At 42.8% G+C, this 13,505-nt stretch overlaps 1 protein-coding gene and 1 pseudogene across 2 annotated transcripts in view; both read right to left on the reverse strand.

The window, feature by feature from the left end:
• LOC311060782 (myosin heavy chain, fast skeletal muscle-like) overlaps positions 1–13,505 on the reverse strand; it is a 69,506-nt pseudogene that overhangs the window by 48,748 nt on the left and 7,253 nt on the right. The gene's annotated exons all lie outside the window — the stretch shown is intronic.
• LOC311060010 (myosin heavy chain, fast skeletal muscle-like) overlaps positions 1,434–13,505 on the reverse strand; it is a gene marked incomplete at both ends in the record, with an annotated part of 38,448 nt that continues 26,376 nt past the window's right edge. The window contains 28 exons of the mRNA XM_084078135.1: positions 1,434–1,454; positions 1,560–1,688; positions 2,324–2,419; positions 2,524–2,628; positions 2,717–2,887; positions 2,990–3,115; positions 3,214–3,417; positions 3,519–3,827; positions 3,945–4,069; positions 4,229–4,394; positions 5,672–5,855; positions 6,303–6,499; positions 6,590–6,708; positions 6,864–6,990; positions 7,331–7,720; positions 8,483–8,573; positions 8,658–8,803; positions 8,896–9,072; positions 9,268–9,506; positions 9,686–9,945; positions 10,080–10,216; positions 10,310–10,433; positions 10,519–10,636; positions 10,738–10,825; positions 11,117–11,181; positions 11,863–12,166; positions 12,572–12,742; positions 12,836–12,985. Of these exons, the coding sequence (XP_083934261.1) occupies positions 1,434–1,454; positions 1,560–1,688; positions 2,324–2,419; positions 2,524–2,628; positions 2,717–2,887; positions 2,990–3,115; positions 3,214–3,417; positions 3,519–3,827; positions 3,945–4,069; positions 4,229–4,394; positions 5,672–5,855; positions 6,303–6,499; positions 6,590–6,708; positions 6,864–6,990; positions 7,331–7,720; positions 8,483–8,573; positions 8,658–8,803; positions 8,896–9,072; positions 9,268–9,506; positions 9,686–9,945; positions 10,080–10,216; positions 10,310–10,433; positions 10,519–10,636; positions 10,738–10,825; positions 11,117–11,181; positions 11,863–12,166; positions 12,572–12,742; positions 12,836–12,985 (4,539 nt within the window). The remainder of the gene's footprint in view (positions 1,455–1,559; positions 1,689–2,323; positions 2,420–2,523; positions 2,629–2,716; positions 2,888–2,989; positions 3,116–3,213; positions 3,418–3,518; positions 3,828–3,944; positions 4,070–4,228; positions 4,395–5,671; positions 5,856–6,302; positions 6,500–6,589; positions 6,709–6,863; positions 6,991–7,330; positions 7,721–8,482; positions 8,574–8,657; positions 8,804–8,895; positions 9,073–9,267; positions 9,507–9,685; positions 9,946–10,079; positions 10,217–10,309; positions 10,434–10,518; positions 10,637–10,737; positions 10,826–11,116; positions 11,182–11,862; positions 12,167–12,571; positions 12,743–12,835; positions 12,986–13,505) is intronic.

Below are 13,505 nucleotides of genomic sequence, written 5' to 3' on the forward strand. Positions count from 1 at the left end.
CCGTCCGTCCGTGTGTGTGTGTGTGTCCGTGTGTCCGTCTGTGAACAGCTAATCTCCGACACCGTTTGCCCGCTCGCTCCGAAACTGTGCACACACACTCCCTGGATGCCAATTCAGAACTTCTGCCCCAAATTTTTCACATAGCCTTGTTATAGCGCCACCAGGAGGCCGATTTGTGCAAAACCCATTTACTCCTACAGATTTTATCCAAACGTCATGCAAATCGGTACACATTATCTCTATAGTCATGTGATCAACACGGATCTGTCCGATTTTCCATATTCTATCCTCATTGGCTAAGGTTGGCTTCCAAAGTTTGCAGGATTGGTCCGTTTTGAACAAAATGCCTCAAATCATGAACGCAGCTTGCGATTTCCGTGAAATTTCACACGCACATTCCCACTAGGCCGAGGAAGAAATGGCACCCTTTTTACATTGTCCTGTTATAGCGCCACTAGCAGGTCTAATTTAGCAAAACACATTTTTGGCACCTGATTCGGATGCTATCAATGCATTGAATGGGAGATTATCACGTTTTATCAGACCATTGAATGGGCGAAGTAGGCGACCTACTTACCTAACCGCGATTTATCAGACCATTCATTGGGTGTTATCAAGACATACTGACCTACCGACGGAGATGACTTAAATAGTTCAGTTTTGGTTTTGGTTGTTTTGGTTTCGGACCATGACGGAGGCGCGCAGTCTCAGGCGAGCTGGAGCCCCGCGGAAGGACCACCGAGGGAGCTAAAGCGACCGAGTTGCCGTCCTGAGCGGTGCGACGCTCGCCTGAGCCTACTCAGCGCCGTTGGAGTTATGTACCGATAGGCACAGAATCGTAAATATTGTTGTGGGGACTGCTCCGCCTCCAAAGTAGGTCAGTAGCTCCTGATTACGCCCAATGAATGGTCTGACAAATCGCGGTAGGTCCGTGTATCGCCTACTCCTCACCTACTCGCCCCATTCAATGGTCTGATAAAACGTGATAATCTCCCATTCAATGCATTGATAGCATTCGAAGCCGGTGTTTTTGGAACAAAAGCCTCAAATCATGAATGCAGTGTCTGATTGCCATGAAAAGTCTAAGAATAAATGGCACCCCTTTCACATTGGCCTATAATAGCGCCACCAGGAGGCCACAATAACGTACCTGACCTGGCGGAGACCTGTGCTCCGAGGAGCACTTTTTCTAGTTTATCTTTGCAATGGGTTTACACAATATTATATAGCGGTGAGTTGGAACCAGAATAATCTGACACACCTGATAATAAAAAAGTGATTGACAAGACAATGAAACAAAATTATTTTGTTGCCACCTTTATTGAATCCAATGGGTCATATTGTATGACTTTGTATGGTGCGGGCCTCCCATCTAGCGTGAATACAATGGGGTCATATTTTATGACTTTTCATTGTGACTTGAATTGGAGAACTTATTCAGCAGCATCTTTTCCCTGTAAACATAAAAATATACTATTAGATATTCAACACTAATCTTTAGTTAAATCTTAGTTAAAGATAATCATCTTAATAAACCTTCATATTGCACATGTATTTACCTTGGCGTCACGACCTTTAGCTCTCATCTTGTTAACCTGGGATTCAGCAATGTCAGCACGCTCTTCAGCCTCCTCCAGCTCATTCTGAACCTTTCTACACTTGGACAGGTGAGTGTTGGCTGCTTCCTCCTACAATATGATAGAGATGGTTCAAAGCGTCAATATTTGAAAAGAGCATCTTGCACTTATAGTCCAAACAAGACAATTTCAGGAAATTGTAAAGTGTGGTTGTTGCTAATACAATGGCCCATATAGCATGTTAATGAGGGGAGTGCCTTGGGACCACATGAATGAGCATGGACATGTTCTTATTGGAACGGCACGATCATGGCTGTGTTCTTGTTCTTGTTTGGCACTCGGGTTAGGGTTATCGCAGCTTGGAGGAAACAAAATCTATTGATTTCTGTAGTCCACTTTGTACATTTTACCATTTTGCTTGAAACACACAGCCTGCGTCTGCAGTGTGTGCATTGTTGTGGAACAGCTTGCCTTTCTTTACAGCATCCGTGTTACAGTAAAAGCTTCCCCGTGGTGCGGATGCCATACCATGCCGCAGAAGCACAGCAATCTAGACATTTCATGTGCTTCTCGTGGAAAGCAGCGAGATGGACACTGAAACATGCTCTGCTGTTGGTCATCTTCACATAATACCAGCATTATTTTTTACATAACTGATTCCTATTATGTCTTAGTTACACTATGCCAACCGTACTATCCCCATGGCAGCCAAAGTGAAAATTCATCACCATGTATGTTTGTCTTACCGCTTCCTCAGCTTGTCTCTTGTAGCCCTTCACCTTCATCTGCAGCTTGTCTACCAGATCCTGAAGCCTGCCAAGATTCTTCTTGTCCTCTTCAGTCTAAAGTCCGAGTGAATTCATAAAATTCATAGTTGTATGCTCATGCAATCAATTCATTTTGTCAGAGGCATGATGGTCATTAAAGTGAACATGGTATACAGTACCTGGTATGTCAGCTCCTTCACTCTCCTCTCGTACTTGCGAACACCTTTAATAGCATCCGCTCCGCCTCTCTGTGCACCTTCAACCTCTCCCTCCAGTTCACGCACCTTCGCAATTGAATGGTACATTATGAGATTAATTCTTCTTATATCATCATCTATAGACTAAGCTGTGTTGAAGTAAACTACATCTTACCCTGCCCTCCAGTTTCTGGAGCTGCTTCTTGCCTCCCTTCATAGCCAGGTTCTCAGCCTCATCTAGACGGTGCTGCAGGTCCTTGACTGTGACCTCCAGGTTCTTCTTCATCCTCTCCAGGTGAGAACTAGTGTCCTGCTCCTTCTTCAGCTCCTCGGCCATCATGGCAGCCTGGAAAGTCATGTTTGCATTGTATTGTATGTTAATATGAAGCATGATATGAGGATATCTAATACTGTAGATAAGGGTAGGGCAATAGGCATCCTAACTTACATCAGTGATGGCTTTCTTGGCCTTTTCCTCAGCATTCCTTGCTTCTTGAACACTGTCGTCCACTTCACCTTGGACCTGGATCAGGTCAGCCTCAAGCTTCTTCTTGGTGTTCAAAAGGCTTGTGTTCTAACATAAAGATTCAGTTGAACAATGTAAGTAAGCATGATGTAAAAAAAACTAAAAATACATTCTGAATATTTAAAGTTTTTTATTGACTTGCGTACCTGAGAGTGCAACAGTCCAGCGCGCTCACTAGCATCTACTAGTTCTTGCTCAGCCACTTTGCGGCCTCTCTCTGTCTGTTCCAGAGCCACTCTCAGCTCCTCGATCTCAGCAACCATGAGGCCATTCCTACGCTCCACCATGGCACCTTGCTCCTTCACATCTTCTGCACCTCTGACAGCATCGTCAAGGTGCAGTTGGGCATCCTAAAATAAATGACATTTGAGGTGATCACGTTAGGAGAAACATCAGAATGAGACTTGTTAAGTGCAGTTCCATTGTTTGAATATGTGTCTAACTAATGCACCTTAAACTGTCCCTGGACGTTCCTCAGCTGCTTCTGGGCCTCAGCAGCCTGGCGGTTGGCGTGGCTCAGTTGAACCTCCATCTCGTTCAGGTCTCCCTCCATCTTCTTCTTGATTCTCAGGGCATCGTTTCTGCTCCTGACCTCAGAGTCCAGAGTGCCCTGCATGGAGTCAATCACCCTCTGGCTGTTCCTCTTGATCTGTTCCATCTCTTCATCCTTCTCTGCCAGCTTCCTGTCGACCTCACCCTTGATCTGGTTGAGCTCCAGCTGCACACGAAGAATCTTGGACTCCTCGTGCTCCAGAGTACCCTAAAATGTAAGGATCCAAATGTAACATCATATACAGCTACACTGTTTGAATATAAAACAAATTGAAAGAAATCTAGGATATAGACAAGACATAGTTCTAGAAACAAAAGGTTTTACCTCAGCTTCCTCCAGAGCTGTCTGGATCTCGGTCTTCTCTGTCTCCACCTGTTTCTTGGATTTCTCCAGCTCATGGATGCTCTTTCCAGTTTCACCAATCTGTTCAGTCAGGTCTGAGATCTCCTCTGCAGTTTATTGAAAATAATGAATGAGGAACTTTCCAATCAGCAACTATTTTGTATTTGCATTTGAATAAAGTTGTAGCCTGATCCACAACTGATCTTGAACATTTAATGATGTTTTTTTCCTCACTGTTATTAAAAGTGATGTAGAGAAAGACTCACGTTGCAGGTTCTTATTCTCACGCTTCATGGTCTCCAGTTGGTCCAGAGACTCCTCGTAGGAGTTCTTCATCTTAAACAACTCAGTGCTGAGAGAACGAGCCTCTTTCTGAGCTCCTTCCAGTTCTGCCTGACCCTCTTCATGCTTCTGCTTCCATTCTGCCAAGACCTGCACAGCATTTGTAATGAAATGTGTCATTTACCCCACTTTAAGGACCTGCACAGCATTTTTAATGAAAAGTGTCATTTACCCCACTTTAACCCTTCTATTGTGTTAGGGTCATTATTTACGCGTTTTCAAGTTTAAAGAGGTAAAACGTACCCTTTACATTTCTTTATTGGAACAAGGCTTCATGATATCCTCAGAAACAGCTATTTTAACGCAACAAAATTAATTACCACCATTTTAGTTAATTCTGATGGTCAAATTTGACCCCGTAGAGAAGTGTGGCTCAATTCCCCCCAAATTGTCAATATTCAATGTTTACATGTTTGAGAGTGAGATAAACTTGTCCTCAATTAGCATTTGCTATTAAGAGTAAAATAAAGTTTGGGTTTATGAAAAATAAATGACTTTTTACCTTCTATGGTATACAGGTACATTTTGACCCTTAAAACCACATTTGTCACTATTTTTAATAATATGAACAATTTTTAAAGTTAAATAATTTTTGGGAAGTGTGTTCTATATTAGTCTATTATAGCTAGATAACATTATTATCCATTGTCTTCAATATAGGAAATGTAATGAGTGAATTTTAACATTTTTATAATTGAAAGCGAGATATATTGAAAGATGAAACCCTAACCCTAACCCAAAATAATATTTTAAAAAGTGTTTGCATGGATATGAATGCAAAACAAGTCAGATCTGAGGTGGGAGAAAAAATGGAAATGAAAATAATTATTTTTTGTTTTGGGCTGAGTTCAATCATGTGTCAAATTTGAACCGCTAACACCAAAAGTGTATGCAGGGGTTAAGGACCTGCACAGCATTTGTAATGAAATGTGTAATTTACCCCAATTTAAGGACCTGCACAGCATTTATAATGAAATGTGTCATTTACCCTACTTTAACTGCCACTCAACCCCTGCCAGAGATTTTGAGATTTTCTTAATTTTTCAAGTAGTCACAGAATATTTATCTCCAGTATTATCTATCCCCTGATGGTTGCTAATCACTGAGGGTTGCACTGTGTGGTTTCACAAATGTCAACGAGGTCATCGTGACCTCGTTGACATTAATTGTCTGCCTTTGAAAATAGCATGTCTGGACCAAAAATACAAAGTACAAAAAGAAGTGCTCAGGAGCCGAGATACAGCATTTTAAGTAATAAAAATGAATGGAGCAGTACATTTTCAGATCGCGTTATCTCTGGTTCTGAGTGAAAAAAAGAAAAAAATAATAATAATGATTTTGTTTCAAAATAATGAGTGTCAAGGCACCTTATCGAAGTTCCTCTGTTTCTTGTCAAGGTTGGCAGCCAGACCATTGGCCCTCTCCACATCAATCATGAGGTCTTCCACTTCACCCTGGAGTCTCTGTTTGGTTTTCTCCAGAGAGGCGCACTTGGAATTCACAGCCTCGATCTGCTCTTCAGCCTCCTGAAGACGCTGGGCTAGCTTTTTCCTGTTGATCAGTGTTGAATGGAATCAAATTAATGTGGGCAATATTTTGCATAGTCAGTGGTGCCTGACAGTGTAAAACATTGGTTTTCAAAGCGGGTTCCGGGGACCCCAAGCAGGAGTCCTTGAGGGGTCCCCAGCAAAAGTAGTTAATGTAGCACCAAAATCATTTCACCACGTTATCCATTCATATGTTGGCTATTTAAAAACAGTAGATCCACAAGCTCACAGCATGCCACATTGCGAGCTTGTACATCTGCTATTCTCATGGAAAATATTTGGAAAATTTGGAATAATTTGGAATTTGTTTTAATGTTGTTTCTATTCTGGGGGTCCCTGGCACAAAACCTTTGCAGATGGTGGTCCGTGGCCAAATATATGTATCAATTAGGGGGTCCTTGAGACCAAAACATTTGAGAAACACTGCAGGTTTAAAACACTGATGACTTACTTAGCTTCCTCCAGCTCCTCAGTGCGTTGGACAGCATCAGTCTCATACTTGCTCCTCCACTGACACACCTCAGCGTTGGCCTTGGACATTCCACGCTGCAGCTCCGCCTTGGCTTCCTGTTCCTCCTCAAACTGCTCCCTCAGAAGGTCACAGTCATGGCGAGCTGATTGCACAGCATGAGCAAGGGCATTCTTTGCCTGTCAATAGAAAATGGACAACATAATATCATGAATTACAAAAAATATAACACTAGGCCTAAACAAATGGGGGGGAAATCTGTTCCTCACCTTAACCTCCTCTTCATTGAGTCTCTTCAACTCCTCAATCTGCTGAGTGAAGGCCTGCTTGCCTCTGGTGAGCTGTGAGACCATAGCTTCTTTCTCCTCCAATTGACGACCAAACTCACCTAATTAGAAATTGTAATATTCGTTTCAGACATAAGGGGGGGGGGGGGGGGATCAGTCAGAAAAAAGTCCAAGGATAACTGTTGATCAAAGCATAATCTCTAATTATGGTCAATTTGCCATGTTCGATAAAGTAGACTTTAAGATGAACATATACCGTTCTCTGTCAACAGTCTTGCTCTCTGAGCTCCAACATCATTGATCTGGCGAACGTTCTCATCACTCTTGGCCTTAATTTCACTAAGTTGATCCTCAAGGGTGCGGCACATCTTCTCAAGATTTCCCTGTAAATTAAATGGACATATTCAATCATCCTTTTTTTCTGATTGATTCATTGCTTTTATTAAACAGTAAAGCCACTCGATGCAGTCTATCCTTCAGTCCTCCTGTTTATAACTGGAGATGGTTTCCTTACTCATCACTGGGTTGGCCATCATAAGCTATGAGGATGTCTGTTATCTTGTCATTTATTTTGTTTAATGTTAAGCTATGTTTACTGTGTCAGGGCATCATGGGAAAAGAGAGCTTTCCCTCAATTGACCTTTCTGAATAAATAAAGGTAAAATTAAAGTGAAAAAAAGCGTCATCTCAATAATTGTATTATACACAGGCATTCCATCATACCTTTGCCTTAGCAACAGCCTCCATGTTGCTGGACAGGTCATCGATCTCCATCTTGTATTCACTCTTCTCCTTCTCCAGTTTCTGCTTGACTCTCTGGAGGTTGTCGATCTGTTCACCCAGTTCAGCCACACTGTCAGCCTGTTTCTTACGGAGAGCAGAGGCAGTGGCTTCATGCTGCAGGGTGGACTCTTCAAGGTCACGACGCAGCTTCTGGAACTCAGCCTCACGCTTCTTATTCATCTCAATCTGAGCAGCGGTGGCTCCTCCAGCCTCCTCAAGCCTCTCACTGATCTCCTCAAGTTCCCTGGAGAGATCAGCTCTCTGCTTCTCCACCTTGGCACGAGCGGCACGCTCCGCCTCGATCTCTTCTTCCAGTTCTTCAATACGAGCCTTTGAAATTAATGATGTTAGATTAACGTCTGAAAGTAATAATTCACTCTTACTTATTGTCTCCTTCAGGCCGAAAGGCATGTCGAGAGTATGTTTTGCACCCTGTCCGTCCGTGTGTCTGTTTGTGAACAGCTAATCTCCCACACGGTTTCCCCGAAACTTTGCACACACACTCCCTGGATGCCAAAGCCGAAACTCTGGCCCGAATTTTTCAGATTGGCTTGTTATAGCGCCACCAGGAGGTCGCTTTTTGCAAAACACATTTGTTGACAGTACTCCTACAGATTTTGTCCGAACATCACGCAAATCGGTACACAGTATAGTCATTAAACGACATGGGTCTTTCACATTTTTCATGTTCCATCCTAATTGGCTAAAAATGGCTTCCAAAGTTTGCAGGAGTGCTCCGATTTGAACAAAAAGCCTAAAATCATGAACACAGCATGCAATCGCCGTGAAATTTTGGACGCATATTCCCACTATGCCGAGGAAGAAATGCAGCTTGAAATTTTTCAAATCAGCCTCATGACATTGGCCTGTTATAGCGCCACCAGCAGTTCTAATTTAGCAAAACACATTTTGGAACAAAATCCCTCAAATCATTAATGCAATGTACGATTGCTGTGTAAGGCCTAAGAAGAAATGGCACCCTTTTCATAGTGGCCTAATATAGCGCCACCAGGAGGCCACAATAATCTACCTGACCTGGCAGAGACCTGTGCTCCGAGGAGCACTTTCTCTAGTTATTCAACCCGAAAATACCTGGAGTTCTTTGATCTTCTTCTGTAGCTGAGCCCCCAAAGATTGTTCATCCTCAATCTTACTCAGAAGCTGGCTTACTTCAAAGTCCTTCCTGTGGAACACAGCACATCATATTTTAGTGTCATTCTGCAAGTGGTTTCTCCCCATGACATTTCATATTGTTGGTCCACATTACTTCTTTATCTTCTCGTCAGACTGCTGCTTGTCATTTTCCAGGTCCATTATGGATTCCTGGGCGAGTTTTAGATCACCCTCCAGCTTTCTCTTGGTTCTCTCCAGGTCCATGCGGAGCTTCTTCTCTTGCTCCAGAGAACCCTCCAGCTGCACAATGATACATGAGTTGTACATCATCATTCAGTGAAACAATAAACATAATGTGTTCCAAACATACAATTTGCTTTGGTAAATCTCACATCGTCAACTTGCTGCTCCAGCTTGGTCTTAGCCTTGGTCAGAGTGTTGACTTTGTCTTCCTCTGCCTGCAGGTCATCCAGGGTCTGCTGATGTGCCTCTTGGAGGGCTTTTTTCTCCTTGGTCAGCTTAGCAAGTCCCTCATCCTGAGAGGCCATCTCCTCGGTCAGGTTCTTCACCTGATATAAGCAGAACAGAATTTGTTGTCATGGAATAGATCATTATTGCACTTGGTCTCTGTCGGGTGGAAACCTCACGTGTCCAAAACACTTACTTGTCAGGATTCACATCCAAAATGAACGAAAGTAGGAGATTCGTTCCAGACAGCAACGACTACTAACTTGATAAAACCCCAGAGAGTGTATAATCTATACCTTGTTTTCAGTGGCGTGCTTCTCCTTCTCCACTTTGGCCAAGGTGAGCTCCAGGTCATCAATGTCCTTCTTGAGCTCAGAACATTCATCCTCCAGCTTCCTCTTCTTGGCGGTCAGTTCTGCATTGATCTCCTCCTCGTCCTCCAGTCTCTCAGTCGTCTCTTTGAGCTTTGCCTCCAACTGGATCTTACTTTTAATAAGACCCTCACATCTCTCCTCAGCATCATTCAATGCTTCATCTCCCTTTTGGTCAATGAAAAAGAAAAACACACAAGCATGTCAGCATTTTGTTCTGTTCAAGATGTACTTTTGCAGTCAGTTGCCTGTTGGGGGGTACAGACTCTTAGGGATCATAGTTTGAGAAAGCACAGGTTTGTGATCTGAGGGAGGGAATTGTAAAATGTCCAGTGTAGCCTACTTACTGATGATGCTGCCAGCACAAGGTTATTTTTCTCTTGTATCAGAGCCACCAGCTTCTCCTCTAGTTCCTTCTTCTTGGCCAGGGCAGTAGACAGGTCAGTCGTCATCTTCTCGTAGTTCTCCTTCATGGCAGCCAGTTCCTTCTCAGTCTCAGCACTCTGCAGAAGAGGCTTGATCTTGTAGTAGACCTTCATCCATGGCCAGTGTTTCACAGCGACGAACGAGCGGAGGTTGAATTGGATGGTGTAAGCGGCCTCTCTGTGGAAAAGTGTGTCATGATTGTGGACAGTGATGGAAGAAGTATATGCTTTTATTATAGTGATTTGACACTATAACAATTGTATTGGAAAGTAAGTGTATTTACAAATGAAAAAAATATGTTTTCAAAGTACCTGAGAGCCGTCATCTTAACAAACTCCTTCCTCATGAGGTAAGCTCGTGCGAGAGCCTGAGTCATGGTGACCAGAGCAAACAGCTTTTCATCTCGCATCTCCTCCAGCGTACCCAGCAGACCAGCTTTGAAGAACACCTGAACACAATATTACAAACACTGTAACTAAACTGTAAAGTCAACTTTTAGTCCTCTCTTTATAATGTTAAACCAGGTTCACAGTGTGTTTACCTTGGTGTGTCCAAACTTGTACTCATCAACGGGAACGTCAATGGACCCAAGCAGCTTCTCAGAGGCTTTCTTGTTGTCCATGAACGCGCCATCGGGACATGCGCTGGCATTCAGTACTTTGTACCTGTTTTGCAGAAGTTCATGGTTATGTTGCGTGCCTCCCGTTAATGGGTTTGGAACTAAAAGCTGCTGGAAAAAGGAATGAATACCTCTGCTTGAAGTCAGCATATGGGATTCTGCTTGGGAAGCCCTTTCTACAGATTCTGATGCCCTCCAGTACACCGTTACACCTTAGCTGATGGATGACCAGGAAATTCTCCATCAAGCCTGTACAGATGTTATTAGGACAACATAGTTACACACTGGCCAAAGTTGCAATAAATGACCACCTCACAATCATTGTTTACATTTGTATTTTCTGTGTTTACCTGGAGTCTTGGACTCGTTGGGAATCAGGCAACGCACAAAGTGAGGATGAGTGCTCCTCAAGTTGGTCATCAGCATCCCCAAGTTCGCCTATTGAGACATAAAAGAGCCAAGAAGGCTCATAGTAAAACGTTCTCCTTTAGATGGCCTACTAGTTACTTTACAGATTTAGATTGTCCTAAAACATACATTAACCACTTAAGCCCTATGTTATACTTCAGCCATTCAAAGATAGCTGATCTACAAGATCACAACTGATAGAGAAATTGTTTAATTCCAACATGAAAAGACGTGCCTATTTCTTATTTGAATATTATGTTGTTAATAATAATGCCTAATTCTTACAGGACTATAATGTTGATAATGAATAAATATTCTTACCCTGAAAGCACTAGACACAGTCTGCATGGAACCACCCTTCTTCTTGCCTCCCTTCTTTGTGTTATCTGTTTATATTTGTTAGAAACATTTAATCAAATCAAAGTTTATTTGTACAGCCAATTTTCAACGACCAAGGTCGAACTAAAGCCCTGGACAAGAACAAATACAAAAAATCACACCCTGTGTGAAGGCAGCGGCGCCTTTGATACATTTTGTCATCGATATGTGTTTATAATGTGTTTATAGCCACGTGTCACGTGAAGCTTGACCAATCACTTTGTTGACGTGTCTGACCAATCAGAGCGTTGACGTGTCTGACCAATCAGAGCGTTGACGTGTCTGACCAATCAGAGCGTTGACGGTGAACACGGACAAAGTCAGGTATAGAGCAGGATCCGCTCTATACCTAATGGTATAGCGCCGCTAAAAAACGTCACACAATGTCCATGATAAAAGGGAAACGAGAGGAATATATAGAGGGGACAAGAGCTTGAGAGCGCAGGTACATGTGGGCAGGCAGAGAAAGGGGCTGAGGGGGGGTTCTGTCACAGTCACAGACTTTACCTGTCTTGTGTAGGTCTTGTATTTCTATGTGTTATGTATTTGTTCTGGTTTTCATGGTTCTATGTCCATGTCTCCCCAAGCTGTATCTCATGTGTAATCAGTCCTCATGAGTATTTTAGTCTTGTTCCCCAGTCAGTCCTTGTCGAGTCATTATTTGGTGTCACAGAGATTAATAAACATACCTTCAGGCTCAGGTGGGGGATAGAACACAGCCAGCAGTTTAACTGAAGACTTCTGGAACAGCCCAATGACAGAGTCGTTCAGGGGGTCCTTGTTCTTCTCAAGCCAGCCTGTGATGCTGTAGTCCACAGTTCCAGCGTAGTGGACCAGGGAGAAGTGGGCCTCACCCTTGCCTTTGGCAGGCTTGGGCTTCTCAAAGGCCTTGTTCTTCCCAAGATGCTGGTCAATCAACTTTTCAGCGAAAGATTTGTCCGAAGACTTTGGGAACATGCACTGCTCTTCAAGGATGGAGAAGATGCCCAAGGGCTTTGTAAAGGAGACAAAAGAGAAAATGACAATAACAATATTAACATCATGTCCATTAACGGGCAAAATAATTGTATACCTTCTCAATTAGCTCAATGCAGACAGCCAAGTCCATGATAATATACAATAATATAATAATAATAATAATAATAATAATATTAGTATACTTTCTCAATGAGCTCAATGCAGACAGCCAGGTCCATGTTAAAATATAATAATATGATATAATAATAAAAGTATACCTTCTCAACAAGCTCAATGCAGACAGCGAAGTCCATGTACATACCTTCTCAATTAACTCAATGCAGATAGCCAGGTCCATGATAATATATAATAATATAATATAATAATAATAGTATAACCTCTCAATGAGCTCAATGCAGACAGCCAAGTCCATGTACATACCTTCTCAATGAGCTCAATGCAGATAGCCAGGTCCATGCCAAAGTCAATGAGATCCCAGGGGATGCCTTCTTTTTTGTACTCTTCTTGTTCCAGAACAAACATGGTGTGGTTGAAAAACTGTTGCAGTTTCTCATTGGTGAAGTTGATGCACAGCTGCTCCAGGGTGTTGAACTGTGTGTGGAAATATCATTAGCCCAATCTCTTGTAATTGTGTAATTGTGACAAAAATAATTGTCTCACACTTAAAAAAAAGTCCATGCTTACATCAAAGATTTCAAAACCAGCGATGTCCAGCACACCAATGTAGAAGTTTCTCTGCTGCTTGGTGTCCAGCATCTCGTTGATCCTAATGACCATCCAGAAGAACTCCTTCTCATAGAGGGACTTGGCCAAGGCACCGACTGAGTTCATTACCTAAGGACATAGGTAGGGGTGTGAATTACACAATTTACAATTAAGAATTCAGGCATTTAGCAGACACTCTTAATCCAGAGCGATTTACAGTAAGCAAGAAAAACACGGGGTAATACATCAAATCATGATGGCGCATATCATCCTACGTGTATGGACTAGTGCTATCTAAATGACATTTTAGCCTTTGCATATAAGACTGCAAGGTCGTCAAGGCTAAAGCAACTGATACGGGCTAAGGTGAAGTCTAAGAGGTGAGTCTTGAGATGTGAGATTACTGCAGAAGATTGGGAGTGAGTCTGCAGTTCTAACTGCAATGGGAGTCAGGGGCGGACTGGACATTTTGCATACCGGAGCCGCTGGGTCAGTGGGCCGGTGGGCCACCCAAAAAATATTTTTCCTCCCGTTTAAGGATTATTACGGTCATTTCCGGGCCGCGCGGCCCAATTATTAGTTACGTTAAAGATTGGGCTGCTTCTCAGCTGTGGCGTGATTTACATAGGGTTGCTGGGTTAAAACAGTG

This window comes from Gymnoscopelus microlampas (assembly GCF_963454915.1).
Source record: "Gymnoscopelus microlampas genome assembly, chromosome: 14".
Lineage (NCBI taxonomy): Eukaryota > Metazoa > Chordata > Actinopteri > Myctophiformes > Myctophidae > Gymnoscopelus > Gymnoscopelus microlampas.